Source organism: Acinonyx jubatus, chromosome C1, assembly GCF_027475565.1.
Source record: "Acinonyx jubatus isolate Ajub_Pintada_27869175 chromosome C1, VMU_Ajub_asm_v1.0, whole genome shotgun sequence".
Taxonomy (NCBI): domain Eukaryota; kingdom Metazoa; phylum Chordata; class Mammalia; order Carnivora; family Felidae; genus Acinonyx; species Acinonyx jubatus.
This window is the reverse complement of record NC_069381.1, coordinates 215,244,256-215,258,657: the sequence shown is the minus strand read 5'-3', so window position 1 is coordinate 215,258,657 and position 14,402 is coordinate 215,244,256. Positions and strand designations below refer to the sequence as shown.

General features: G+C 55.1%; 1 protein-coding gene across 7 annotated transcripts in view; it reads right to left on the bottom strand.

The window, feature by feature from the left end:
- Positions 1-710: 710 nt before the first annotated feature.
- UBE2F (ubiquitin conjugating enzyme E2 F (putative)) overlaps positions 711-14,402 on the bottom strand; it is a 53,252-nt gene continuing 39,560 nt past the window's right edge. For 5 of the 7 annotated variants that reach the window (XR_003416238.2, XM_027046425.2, XM_027046432.2 and 2 more), the window contains 5 exons: positions 13,413-13,483; positions 9,592-9,649; positions 7,413-7,445; positions 4,810-4,872; positions 711-1,383 (listed from right to left, as the gene is read on the bottom strand). Coding sequence is in view for 6 of the 7 variants with exons in the window: in XM_027046425.2 (XP_026902226.1) it covers positions 1,333-1,383; positions 4,810-4,872; positions 7,413-7,445; positions 9,592-9,649; positions 13,413-13,483 (276 nt within the window). In the remaining variant the exon portion in view is untranslated. The other 2 variants (XM_053216020.1, XM_053216019.1) reach the window with 1 other exon arrangement.

Genomic DNA, 14,402 nt, shown 5'->3' with positions numbered 1-14,402 from the left:
TGATCTCATAATCAGATAGTGCATTATAAACTAGGAAAAACAAACCAGGCTGGGGAGATGGCAGAGAGGGGGGATCCAGAGGTCAGAGGAGGCTGTTAAACTTGACTATGCCAGGCAGGCAGCAGGTGAAAACCCTACAATTATTTACTTTGCATTTGATTTCACTGGGTCAGATATCTAACTGCTGGAGTAAATCCACCTGCCTCCTTGGTTTTCTTCCTCTGAAGTGCACTGGCCTGAGTCTGGCTGGATGCTGCTGCTGATTCCCAGCTCTGCAAGGCCCTAGGAGGCTCCCTGCAGATGGCCCGGAAACACAGCAAGCTCAGAAGGCCACAGGCACGGTCTCAGGGGCATGAGACATGGGTGGCTGATTCCCTCAGGACCCGAGGCCCCCTGGCACTGCTTACTGGCCCGCAACCACAAGGCCACTGTGGAGACACCAAGCCCCTGCCTGACCTGGGCTCTGGCCGGTTTCCTCGGGGCAGCAGGTGGGAAAGGGCTCCCTGCCTTTTGTTTTAAACCACCCAGATCTAGCTTCAGAAGGTTCCAAAAACTTCCTCGCCCCAACTGGACCCCAAAGAGTTGATTTTTAAAAGCCAAATTCTTGTTTCATTTGGACAGAAGGAATAACGTGTCTTTCATATTTTCTTTGTATTTCTCCCCAGCATCTTCCTGTCTGCTCTATCTATACAATGAAAATACAAACTAAATGAAGATAGAAAAAAATAATTAAAGCATTAAATTGTACAAATTACAAATCTGTTCCAAAATAGACTTACATTAAATAAAATACGCATTTCAGTAAGAGATCTACAGTGAATGACTATGCATTCTGGGAAGCTTCATGACATGTAGGCAGGACCAACGTCGGCGGGAAGGAGCTGAGAGAATCTGCATCCAATCACAGTGTGTAGCGGGCTTCTTACCGCCCACCTGCGAGCTACACTGAGCACATCACCAGCATCACGTGTGCGGGGAAGGGCTTGGGGAAAGGGGGACAAAGCAAGCGCTAGCCTCAACTCTGAGTTCATGACAACTGCTCAGGAATCTCATCCACAGCCTATACAGTACAGTTTCCAAAAAGTAAACATGTTAAGGTAAGCAGACAACTCTTTAGGACCCCAGACACATGTTCCTGCTGTATTTATGTGGGACTCTCCATCTACAATGGGCGGTCGTGCAGAGGCTCTTCCTCGGGACAGCGTGGTCACAGGATGCGGACGACCCGGGGGTCTGAGGGAGCGCGAGGGCTGGGGAGGAGGCTCCCTTTTGGTTGCGGTTGGGGACAAGCCTACAACACACAGTCCACAGCCCCACCGTCTCCTCCTCCTATCATCTGGCATAACGCTTAATGTAATCTTCCACTTTATTCCGGAAGTCCTCCTGTGGAGCGAGAGGGATCGGGGAGAAGGAACAAGAGGGAGCGAGTTAGCGAGGGAAGCACCACTTCCGGAACGCGTGGGACCCACCCGAGCCAAGGAGCCGCTGCGTGCTCTGGAGAGCGCCGGCAGGACTTGGCCCCACCGGCCCCCAGCTGCCACGGCCGCAGGACAACCAGAGGCCCGAGGAGCCGAGTGCCACTTCCCTGCTACTCCGGGTGTCCGCTGTGTGCGGGACGCCGTGCCAGGAGGGCTGGGGGTGGGGACGCAAACACAGAATCTCCGAGTGGAAGGGAGCCTAAGACCCTTGGTTTTGCAGATGGGGAGAGTGTGGCCCACAGTGTGGTCAAGGGGACAACGGAGGTCAGGACAGGGCTCCTGACCACAACTGGGGATGAGTCGCAGCTGCTGCTCTCCGAAGACCCACGTCCAGATCGGAATTCCTAGAACGACCCCCGCAGACCCTGCTGCCTACTGGAAACGTACCCACTTCTCACGGCACGAGTGCGGCCCGCCATCCGAGGGACGGCTGTGCCAAGGGGTGGGCCTGCGGCAGGGGCCCCTCCCCGGGCGCCAGGCAGAGCCCGACACGTCCGCTGAAGAGAGGCGGCGTGGCCCTCAGCACCTCCAGGCCGGCACGGGCAGGAAGCACCCCAGGTGTGTCCCTCAGGCCTGCTCTAAGCTTAGCGCCCGAGGTCCCGGGCCCGGGCGAGAGGCCCTGGGGCTACGCGCCCACCTCACAACACACGTGTTCAGCGTCTGGACGCTGTGATCGGACAGGCAGGCCTCACCGCTCTTAACTCCTACAACACAGCAAGGGGCGGCCCTGCAGCAGTGCCTTCCCGCCGCACGTCGTCGGGAGCACAGGGGCCCTGCGAGGACCGCACCCTCCCGAGGCCAGTCCCGGCCTGAGCAGCTCCTCCTCTGCCCACACTCCACTCACGTTGTGACCCTTTCAAGGTCGGCGGGTTCCTGGTTTAAGGGTCTGGAAATGGTTTGGTGACGCAAGTGGGGACCTCTGATGGCCCTCCGGGCGGCCCCGGCTGGCCATTCCCACAGCACCCAGAGGCCAGCAGTACCGTCAGCGCCTAAGGGGCCGCAACCAAAGCTCGCAGGATGTGAAGACTCCACGGGCACCCCCACCCCGTCTGGCCCTCGACACCAAACTGCCTCTGCTCTCTTAGCCCCTGTGCTCTCCCCTCACCCTGGACGAAGCGGAGCCCACGGCCTCTAGGAGGCCCTCGTGCATCCCACCTCCGCCCCTGCCTGAGGGCCCACTGAGCAAGGCCCACGTGCCTGGGTTCACATCTTGGGCTCTGCCCCTTCCCGGCAAGTCTCTTACCCCCTTGGTGGCTCTACTTCCCCAGCAGCAAATCAGGGATAACAAGAGTCCCTCCCTCCTGGAGATTAACAGGAGAGTGAACGGTCTTTGAGAAGTGTGTGGGACAGAGTCCGGAAAGGCCACTCAAGGTTGCTGCTGCTCTCTATGTCACGGCTGTCCTGCAACTCTGCTCTAAGTCTTCTCCGAACACCCCAGCACACTCCTGCCTCAGGGCCTTTGCGCTGCTGTCAACACTCCAGAATGCTCTTCCCTGATATCCATTTGGTTCACACCTGATCTCTACTCATCTTATCAGAAAGGCTTTCTCTGAGCACCCTACATACGACAGGGAACCCATCCCCGCCTCCCGCCCCACCAACGCCCACCCCCTCTGCTCACTAGCATGTGCACTCCCTGGGGACAGTGATTGTTCATCAACAGATCCTTGAGTGTTATTAGCCCCTCACCTGGCACTGAAGTGGCCACCATCAAACTTTAGAGGAACAATTGCCACAAAATAAAGTAACGAGAAAAGTTTAGTCACTGTCCTCATGACTCGGCATGAGGACGTGGGTGGGGCTGGGGCACTTCCTAGAATTCACGTGGAGGCATCACTGTTGGAGGACTTTAGGTCCAGCTCACTGGGGCTGACAGCTTATAAACGCAAGTTTTCCCCTTATTTCATCAGAAGAATGGAAAGCAACCTTCCAAGAGAAATAAACGGATAGGCCACGGGTAACAGGGCTTTCTCCACGTGGCCCTGGAAGTATTCCCTTTATCAGCCCTTTCTCCCCCTGACTAGGTTTCTATAAGACACAGTGTTGAGTGGGGAAGCCCTTGTCAGGGACAGTGACAAGTGGAATGACAATGTGAATGGGGCCCGGGGCACACCCGCAAGGGCTCGTCAGTGCAGCGGACAAACCAAGGCTTTGCCAAGCAGCACAAGCCGTGAGAGCAGCCGGGGGGTACCCCTGCCCGGGGCCTGCGCACCCCAGCTCCTCCTGAAGGCCTCTGCTGCTCCCAGCCTCCTCTGCCTGACTGGAAGCTCCCACTGGCCCCGCGGTCCCACTGCACACCTCACTGGCCCCTGCTGTGCCCGTCACATGGTCTCGTGAGCCTGTGTCAGATCCGTGCTGGGGGGCGCGGCTCTCGCGGGCACTCCTGCCCCCCTTTGGGGCCCTGCTGAGGCAGCACCTCTCTTCGCCCCTCTGCCCGAGGTTGTAGGTAACAGCACACACACGCAGCAGGCCTCACATACACAGAAGCACCCGCTCTTAAGCGCAGCATTTAGAACCTCACATGTTCAGGCTGGGTGTCGGTAACAGCGCTGGGTGGCTAACTTCTGGGGTGCGGAGGGTTCACCAGGGAGGAATCTGGTTCAGAAAATGCAACTCGAGGCTCTACGACTAAACCAAGTTAGCCCTGCAGCTGCGTCTGCTTAGGCCTTACTGGCTAGTTGGCTTGGCCCCAACTAAAGCCGATCAGTCTCTCACAGCCCCGTCTCAGTCACAGGGCCGTCACCCTGACTCCTGCTCCTACACTCTGTTCGTGTACTTTTAAGGATGTGCGTACAAGGGATATTTATTGCATCACTGTCATAGTTGGGGGGAAAAAGCATGGGAAAAACCTGAGTGCCCACAATGAAATGGTTGAAAAAAGTACAGTAGAGCCATTTTATGGACCATTAGTTCCTAAAATGAGTGAGTGATGGTTTATTCACAGACTTGGAGGAAAAAAGTTAAAAAAAAAAAAAAGGAATTGAAGATTAAGAGTAATAAACAGGATCCAATTATGCTGGAGCAAAACCAAACCGCAAAGCGAGCGTGTGAGCCTAAGTGCAACGGGAGGGCGGGCAGGGTGATGGTGATCGCTGGGCCCCACACGGTTCGTCAGGAAAACTGACAGTTACTGGCTTTAAATCCCGTGGATTGAATTCTACTCGGAAACCACATCTAATAAAAACCATTCTGTCTGACCTTGGGTCAGACATTACTTACCAACTGCTTGTCAATGGCTTTAAATTGCAGGCCAGACCCACCATTCTCAGCCTCGTGTTTATCTGCTCGAGAGACAGAAAGCCACCAACCCAGGGCGCTGCCGCGAGCTTACCTTGTCCCGCAGGTGATGTTCTGCAGCCTCAATATTCAGCGGATCATCAAAATTCAAAAGATCCTTAAAGAGAGAAAAACTCAAAGTAAACAATGGCAAGAACCTGTTCTTCCGCTGTCACGTGTGTTCACTTTATGAACCAGGAGACGGGAAGCTAATCAGCCACGGGACAAGCTAGAGAAACTCCATCACGGCTCACGGCTCTCGGGATGGAAGCGTGCCGAACGTGTGCGTGTCTTCTTCAAAATGTGGGCGAACGGCTGACTGAAGGACTGGGGATGTTTACATACAACTGTCCAAAGTTTGGTGAAAATGGAGGATGGTGACCGCATTAAGTTCTAATGCTACTTTTGATACAGAGCCACTCTCGTTAGCATTTCCGAATAAAAATCCCACTCTTTTGTCTTCAAAAACTCATTTCTTGCTTTACTTTGTGATGAACATCTCTGCCGCTGCAAGTCTGTGGCTTCCTTCCAGGCTGACCTTAACTGGATCTTCTCTTTATCCATTAACCCTCCTTCACAGCACAGCACTCATACCCAGCAGGAATGGCGTGTGGAGCCTAAGTGAGCGCCACAGTGCCAGGAGGCCCATCCCCCCAGACCTTTCTGCCTCAGAAAATCCTGGGGGGTTTCTGGGGGGGCTCAGTCAGTGGAGCACGTGACTCTTGATCTTGGGGTTGTGAGATCAGAGCCCCAGGTTGGGCGGAGACATTACTTAAAAAAAATAAAATCTTAAAAAAGAAAACTCTGGAATGGCTACTCCTCTCTCCTCGAAGATTTCAAATCAGAGGCTGTGCCTTATCTTTATATTGCCCGATACCTCTTCTTAAAAACCAAGGTAGTGACATTTGTCCTTCAGAGAAGTCACTGCTTTCCAGAGCCATCGTGGCCACTGTAAAGACGCCTGTACTTCTCTTCAGGAGAAATGTTAAGTTTGGGGACTGTATTTCTGACTTAGGAATAAATAACAGGGTATGACCAATATGTCACAAATATTGCAAGGAAAACACAGAGGCCTCTATGCTCTGTAAGAGATCAACGGTAAGTCCCAGACACTGGCAAAAATACAACGCACACACACGAGATACCTGATGCATATAAAGACCACGAAACACACAAAATTCTCTGTCTTCCTTACCATGTATCTGACCTAAAACGAGTACATTGGCTGGAATAACCATCGGGCTTCATCGGCAACTCTGGTTGGCTCCTCAGAATTGGGGAGGCCTGGAGCACTGGAGACGGGGGGCTGCACTAGATTAAGAGCTAAATCAAAGCAGCGGCAGCACGAGCAGCTGGGTGGATTTTCCCTCACGCCGCAGCCCTCACGGCTCAGAAGTAAACCATACACGGCAATGGAAAAGCCAAACCACAATCACAAGCAAATGACAGAGGCTCGGTGCCCCTGAGCGCTGCCTTCTCAGGGTTAGGTTAAGGGGGGGCCCGAAGCCAGAAGCTGCGGGGTTTGTGGCTGGTGCCGCAGGTGGTTACCGGGGACATCACAGGAGAAGGCAAAGGGAGGCGGGAGCTTGAGGGCCTAATTTCGAGGCTCCGTGGCTTTTTATTCTTGCTGAAGGCAAGAGCAGAGCACCGTGATCCCGGACGCTGCGTCACACTCCTGCCGTGGCACCAGGAAGCTGCCCCTCCAACACCCCGCCGTTCTGTGGGCTGACCAGGATGGGCTCATTTTCATGGACGTTGAGTTTAAAAGTATCACAGCTTTTTTTCCCCTCCGCAGAGACAGATCTCTGAAGCTTATCTCTTTAAAAAAATTCTTTTTAATGTTTACTTTTGAGAGCGAGAGACAGAGCCCAAGCAGGGGAGGGGCAGAGAGAGGGAGACACAGAATCTGAAGCAGGTTCCAGGTTCTGAGCTGCCAGCACAGAGCCCAACACGGGGTTTGAACCCAGGAACCGTGAGACCGTGACTTGAGCCAAAGTCGGACGCTCAACTGACTGAGCCACCCAAGCGCCCCTGAAGCTTATTTCTTTTAAAGAAAGCTCTTTTATGACCAAAATGTAAAAACTCAAAAGAATATTATATAAAAAGTTCAAATACGAGCTTTTAGCTTCTCCCCATGCCCCCTGCCTGCCCTCCAGCCCCTGCCTGTGACATGCTGTTTTCTGAGGATAGTAAACTTGGGCAGCTGGTCACTGAGGAGACAACAACTCTACGGATCTAGGTTTGTGAAAAGTCTAGAAGTCGTGTGACCACATACGCCTTCACCCAAACCAGGACACGTGGGAGGGAAGAGGGTTGCCGGTGAGGACACACATGAAGTGGGGCTGGGCCAGGTGCCCCCGTAGGAACGGCCGCCCACACAAAGCAGAATGGCACCAGCCCCCGCCCTGGCCCGAGGGCCGAGACAGCCACTCCAGCAGGGCTCCCAGGGTCCCCCCCTTCCCCATGTGCTACCCCAAAGCCCCCTCAGTTCCCATGTCACTGTTCCTCTAACTAGTAAGAATATGACAGAAACGAGGGGGTCAGCATGTTGCTCAGGGCACTGTGTTTTCAATCCCTCTGTGTGATCCTTAACTGGATGTTCAAAACCAGGAGGCAGGGTAATCAAGAAAAACTCAGGATTCTGGTCAATGTACTTACAGTAAACAAAGAGTTTAATCCCCAAACAACATCCTGGAATGAGAAAGAAAGAAGAAAACAAGTTTCAGGCTCTCGTGCACTAAGTCTTTCAAACACGCGACAAAGAGATCGGGATTGCACCATGTCAGAATTTATCCTCCGCGTGCTCCGTTTTTCCCAAGATGGAAACTTAGAAAAAAAAAAGACGACAACTTCTCTTCAGTGTGACAACAGGCTCTGGGAACGTGGAGGTGAGCAGTATGGGCAGGAAGCACAGAATCAAGGACCATGTGAAGTGCCCTCGGGTGAGGCCCAGCCCAAGACAGGTGCATCTGCTCAGGAGAAACCCACCGACACCACCTCGTCCTCGCCACCCTCTCATGTAGTCCAGACTTCTGGAGAGTCGTCTTTACAATAAAATTTGTTGTTTCTGCATCTGTGGCCTCTTGGGGACTGCAGGTAAGCTCATTACCCGTGGTCCCACGGGCCTCCTAACAATTTTGCTCTAATTATTTCAAAAATCAAGGAAGGCTAGTAACGTTTCCTAACATTCAAAGATCAGAAATGTCCATTAAAACAAAATGGAAAACCACTATGTTCGCTCTGGAGTGACTGGCCATCTGTGACTCAACCACAGATTCCCTTTCAGCCTTCCTTGCCGTCAGCTCCAGCCTTGTCTTTTTTCAGGCTGATTCTCAGCCCCAGTCGATACTCAGACCACACCTCGGGAGGATCCGCGGTCGGGCCTGTGGAAGTGCGCGGTGTCCTCCAGCCTCCGACTCCGGTACAGGGCCCCAAACTCCTTCCCTGGGCCCCTCCCCCAAAGGGCCTACTTGGTGCTGCCCCCTCCAGGTGTGGTCACGCACAGCATTAGACAGGGCCCCAGAGCCAGTGCAGTCAGTCACCTGTGGTCCACTGTGGCCCACGCACGCCTCTCTGGGCCTCAGTGTCCTCCACTAAGAGCAGGGGACGGGGGTGAGGATGGTCTCGATGAGATGAACCAGTAAGTAGGCATACAACGAATGAGGTCAGTTCATCCACAGCAGCTCTTTCCACAGGCAGGGCCCAGAGAGTTCGTGTGTGAAGGATGGTGGGGAGAGGGCCCTGCACACACGTGGCCCGGGCCTGCCCAGGGTCACCCTTGTGACCCAAGGGACAGCATCCCACGCAGCATCTCGCTTGCCAGCCATGCTTATCTTTTGTGGATTTGGCACAGACTTGGACTTACAAGTCGCTTTAGTTAGGACAGCTTTTGTAAGCCGTGCATGACTGAGCCAAAGTTAACACGTGTGGGAAAACACTGCTCTTGAGACATGGGAAGAGAAGGGGAGGGGACAGGGAGGAAGACGGCACAGTGCAACGTGCCCGCCAGTCTCAGAGCGTCCCAAGCACGCTGATGGGACGCCCACGACCCTTTCAGGTTGAGCTGGTATGACTGTCAGTGTCAGAGCAGGACACGGTCACCAAGGAAAACGGGCCTGGTCCAGATGACCGAGCCTCGGGCTGAGGGACGCGCAGGCTGGGAACCCAGCGCCAGGGCAAGGGCTCCGGCTGCGTGTTTCGTATCCCATCAGAAACGACGGCAGGAGTCAGGTGCACTACGGAGCGAACGCCGGCCGGTAGTTCTGACTGCTGCTGACGAAAAGATCAGGCGGCAAGTAAGGTGCAGGCGTCCTGCGGATGCCACGGCAGAACGGCCTCGAGGTGAAGCCACAGCCGGTGGTCTCACGGGGTGCCCATAACGCTCACCACCAGAACCAACTCAAGTCTACACCGAAGCAAGCTCCCCGTTCCCCTCCCTCAGGGCCCACCGCCTGTCCCAGCGAGCTCCCTGTAACTTGGAACAGAGGCCACATCCGTCCTTTTCCCTCCTTCCCCTCTACCCGCCCGGCTGCTCTCCTCCCCTCTCCTCTGAGAGTGAGGCACTTCACAAGACTGGGGACAGAGGAAGAGAAGAACAGTGAATGAGCTGAGGCACAAATGGTGCAGGGGAGAGGTGAGCGGAGAAAACGGGAACGCCCCACTGCCCCGGAGAGAACTGGGGGCAGAGGAACCGGCCGGGGCAGATGCTGGGCCGATCACCCCTGGCGGGCAGGCGGGCAGGGGGTGAGGAGGGAGTAGGCTGTGGACAGGACGGCAAGGAGACCGGTTCCCGGAGGGAGGGGCCTCCAGGCCCGCGGTCAAGAGCACTGCACTCTACCTTTAACGTCCTTGTGGGAGCCCAGCCGGTGCCGTCGATCGAATGTTCTCTCAGTAAACTGAAACGCAGAAGGGCGCGGTGGTCAGCGAGGGCAGCCTCCAGTCGCGTGAGCCGCCGATGTGCCGGACGCTGCCGCCACGCCCTGCCCGTGCCCCACGTCTCCCCCGTGGCCTCGCAGCCTCCGTCTCGCTGCCGAGGGCCTTCCCCACCTGTGAGGCCGTCCACCCACAAGTCCAACTCTCATGCCATCTTCGCTGCCTGTCCACGCAGGGTTCGAATCCTGGACGCACGCAGGAGCTTAAATTAAGACACCATGCGCACCTGTCAACCCAGCGGTCAGGGCCTCCTACGCGTGCGTCACAACGACCCTGACCTCACTTAATGCCTCCGCGACCCACAAGGGAGGCACGGCCACCTCTCCGTCGGATGGAGGAGAGAAGGCACAGCGCGCAGCAGCAACACGCCCAAGGGCATGGGCAATGATGGTCCTCCGCACCCGGGCAGCTCGCTGGGGGCTGCGGGTTGACCCTGACGACAGCTCCCAGCACACGTTTTCATACCCTGTTTGTTTTTGTCTTTAAAAAGCTCAAAAGGAGAAAATGAAGGATAAAGGTGGATTAACCCAAACCTCCAGATGGTCCTCGGCAGTGGGTGGGAGGACCATGTTCAGAGAAGGGGCACACGGCTCTGGAGGTACCGTGAGGCCCTATCTCTCAAGCTGGACCTCAGGGTCCTTTTCATCACGGTTCCACCAGCTATAAACGCCATTCGATACTCTCACATAAATGATTTTTCCATACTTTGAAAAACTACAATTCGTTGCCAAGTTCCTTTCTGGGGAAAACCTAGTTTGGCATTGCTGAGTTGTATCGCACCATTGCTCTGATCCGTACCTAACATTTCTTAAGGTCACATGTCGGTGTCAGGCTCTCAGTATCTGGCTGTCTGGGTCTTAACTGTTACTGTGAACAGAATTTTTGAATCGGAGTGTGTTCAAGTTCAGATAAATCAATTACAATCAGGAGAAAATATAAATATGCTGTAATCTTAATTGCCCAAGATTTGTTGGAATAAACAAAACCTTAAATTGACCACTACCACTTACTCTGAGCCTTAAAAAGAAGGCTCTGCCCTGCAGAGGCCTGTGCCTGACATGAAACCTGTACAGATCTGAGTAACTTTCTGGAAACCATCTGCCAGGTCCTGGTGTTTATACGATCCAGTGACAGATTTCTTCACTGAGGCAGGGAGAAGAATCCTTCCTGGCTGTTCTCATCCTTCTTTTATGGACCTTATCATATACTTGTTTACCTGTTTAACGCCTGTCTCCCACCAGCCGGCAAGCCCCATAAAGCAAGGACCACCACCACCAGCTGACAGGCGGAGGAAAGGAAGGAAGCCGGCTGAACTGGCTGACCAGTCAGAACCCTCGAGCTTCCCCGCCAACAGCACAGCCAGAGCAGGAGGGCTCTAAACCCGGAGGCCAGGTGCGCCCAGCAAGGGCAGTGACAGGGGCGGGAGTGGGGAGTGCCCATAATCGGGCAGGCGGCGCCCATGGTCGCAAGCCACGGGTCTGGGCAGAGTGACACTGTGGAGGGAGCACAGGATCACTGGAAGTTCTAGCCCAGCCTCGGCAGGTGGCAATCCTGCAGGAGCTCAGGTGACAGCCCATCAGCGAGGGCAGCAGCCAAGGGAGCAGACGGTGCCTCAGGGACTACGCTGGAAGCTTGGACCCCAGGACAAAAAGTCTCGAGTGCAACCACCGGAATCCAGGCCCGGGGCCCTCTAATCCCACAGACACGGCACCTCTCACCTCTGACCCTGAGCCAGGAGGAGGGCAGGGCCGCCGGTGGGAGCAGAGCAAGACTCACAGAGACAGGGAAGGACCGCTGTGTACCAGACAAGGCCCCCAGGGCAGCAGGCACCAGTCAGTGGTGCTGAGTGAGGGATCCAGGTAACTGGTGCCCGGCACTCACTATGGACCAGGAGGGCGTGGGCGCCAGGCTTGTCTTTCTCTTTATTCAGGAGACGCCACAAGTCAGCTGTGGACTAAGCCACTAGACCGCTGGACGAGGTCTAGTTTTTCACTAGATGAGGTCTTTATACTTAAATCTGGTACCTTACTTCCCACAAATAAATCCCTACAAGTGCAGCTGACGAGTCCAAGGGTAAATATAAGTTAAATGGAGACCTCAGATCTGAAGGACCAACAAAAGTACCCAGATAGAACTGCCCTCCCGTGATGGTGATGTGACAGCCTGCTCTCTCCCCCTCCCTCACATCCCACCGGATATCTGCTTTCGTACCAGACAGTCTGAGGAGTGGTGAGTGGCGCCTCGTCGTTTCCAGGCGCCTCGCTGGTTACCACGGAGACTAAACACCCCTCAGAGCCTTCCCACCCACCCACCTGCGACTCTCGTACGAGTCACTGCTTGTAGCTGGTGCTCGTTTTCCCTCGTGGCTGTGTCCACCTTTCTCGTACCGAGTGGTAAAGACCACGTCCATACGAAGGATGTAACACAGCTGACCTTTTGCCTCTCACTTCTGTGTTCTGTGTTCTTAATTTGAATGAGGCCAAATCTATCAATGATTTTCCTCTGAGGTTTCTGGAGTTTGTTGCTGGCGGCCATCTGCCGAGCTCTCCTGATACTTTGCTAGAATGTGATTTCTCAGAAGACGGCAAAAGTGACGAGAGGAATTCCCGCTCCGGCCTTAATTGCTACCGAGGAAGGGACAGGACAGAGAAGGAGTGCGCGGAGCCCCCGGAGAGCGAGCCCCTGCAAGGGCCTCGGGGGACAAGGCTGGAGTGGGTACCATGTACAACCTAACGCTGGAGAAGTCAGATTTTAGAAGTGTTGATACTCAAAGGACAGATTTGAAAAAGGGAGCCTCTTGTAAAATGCGTTTCTAACTGTCTATAAAAAAGGGGGCTGATATGCAAGAATGGGGTCACCACATGCGAGCTGACCTGGGAGCCGGTGCTGACCGTTGAGGGAGAAGGGGGACTGAATCGCAGGAGGGAAGCAGAGGAAATGCTAACGCCCCCTCTGCAGGCCGCGGCTGACGGTTACATAACCTGCCGAAGTCACACCGCGCTGTCGTGAGGCGGTCTGGCACCAGAGGCCCTGCACCGACACCGACACCGCCCCCCCCCCCCCCCGCTAGAGACTGGCAGGACGCACCAAGACAAAGCCCAAGTGCTAAACTTATTTACAAACAACAAACCACACGCCTTCCAGGTCTCTACATGAGCCTTAAGAGGTGGGGAATCGCGGATCCCTGATCATCCCCCACTGGGAGGGAGGGGCACACACAGGCCACAAGTGGCACGAAGTTCTGGGACGTCGTCCTGCTCATGCACATCAAGACTGTTTCGGTAAAGAGAGGGCATCTTAAGTACAAATGGCCAGGTCTTCTTAAACTGGACATCTACACTCCTTCCCCTCCCCTGGATTTTACTAACCACATGTTGCCTTCTTGGCTCAAATCAGCCACACGGAGGGACTGCAGCCTGTCGCTACCTCAGAAGGGGAAGAAAGGGCAAGGAGCCCCAGAGGGAGCATCCCGGACAGGCGACAGGCTGCACCGGGACCGGCAGCGGTCTTGGCCGCCAGAGGGCCCAGGAGGACGTGGGGCTGGAGGCAGAGGCAGGCTGGGGGTGGGGGGCCCTCCGGTCAGGAGAGTGCAACCCAAAGCCCTGAGGGCGGTTTCCCAAACCTCCCTGATCTTAGCCCAGCCTCAAAATCTTCTCTCAGCGGAGACAACATGTCCGAACGTCCAGTGCTCACAAACACAGAAGACGGGAAAGAAGAGAAACCCACCTTAGACATATGTCGCCCGTCTCTGTGATGTTGGGGTGCCAGATCCTGGTCAGGCATTTCACTTTGGGAGGCTGCAACACAGAGAGAAAGGAAGAGATCACGGGCTCTCCAAATCATGCCTGCTGCCACAGACCCCATCTAGCCCTCATTCCACTGTTTGCACGGCCAACCAGTCTTCAGCTCTGGACACCGGCTCGTGTCACCCGCGTGGGAGTGGTCTTCACGCCGCATCCACCCGTGCCAGTCTCCCTGACAAAGCCTGCCCGCACCCCTAACACAACCCTTCTACAAGTCCCGGGGCCCACGGGCGCGTGGTGCTGGTGGCTGGGCCTCGGCCCCCTCTCGCCCCCCCCTGCAGGAGCTGCGGACGAGCCCACGCTGTGCCACCGGCCCAGTTCACACGGGGGCCCTGCGTGCTAAGCTGCCGAGCTGTGGCTGCGGTCACCGCTCCTTCCGGTGGTAGCTAGGTCCCCGTGCAGGTGTTTCTGAAGATGCTACTGCACGTACACTGTCCCACACCCACGTCTTAGTCTGCTTTAGACTCACGGGAGGGAGAGAGAATGAAAACGAGTATGTGGGAATGAGGCACACGGACTTCGCTTATGAGGAGGCATGTTTGCAGAAAGCCGTTCTTTTAAAGTGACTCCATGATAAAAGCACTCTGGACTTGTTTGAGGAATAAAGCTACAAAAACACAGGGCAAGATCTTTCCTTTTGTGATATGTGATGATCCCACCCAGAAATAATCTGCATTCACATCTGATCTGCACCTCGAGCCTCTCTTCTAAGAGCTGTGTTCCGGCACATCCGTTTTTCTTTAGAGGCACAGGGGCTTGTGCGCTCTACTTTTTCACGTGCATCTCTCACCATTTCAGATGGTTTTGGGGTTCCTCGCCTGCCGTGGCACAGATACTTGCATTTCACGAGCCAGTTCCCGTGACTGGGCATTGACAGGCTGCCTCCCACCCGTCCCACAGGCTGGGCTCGACC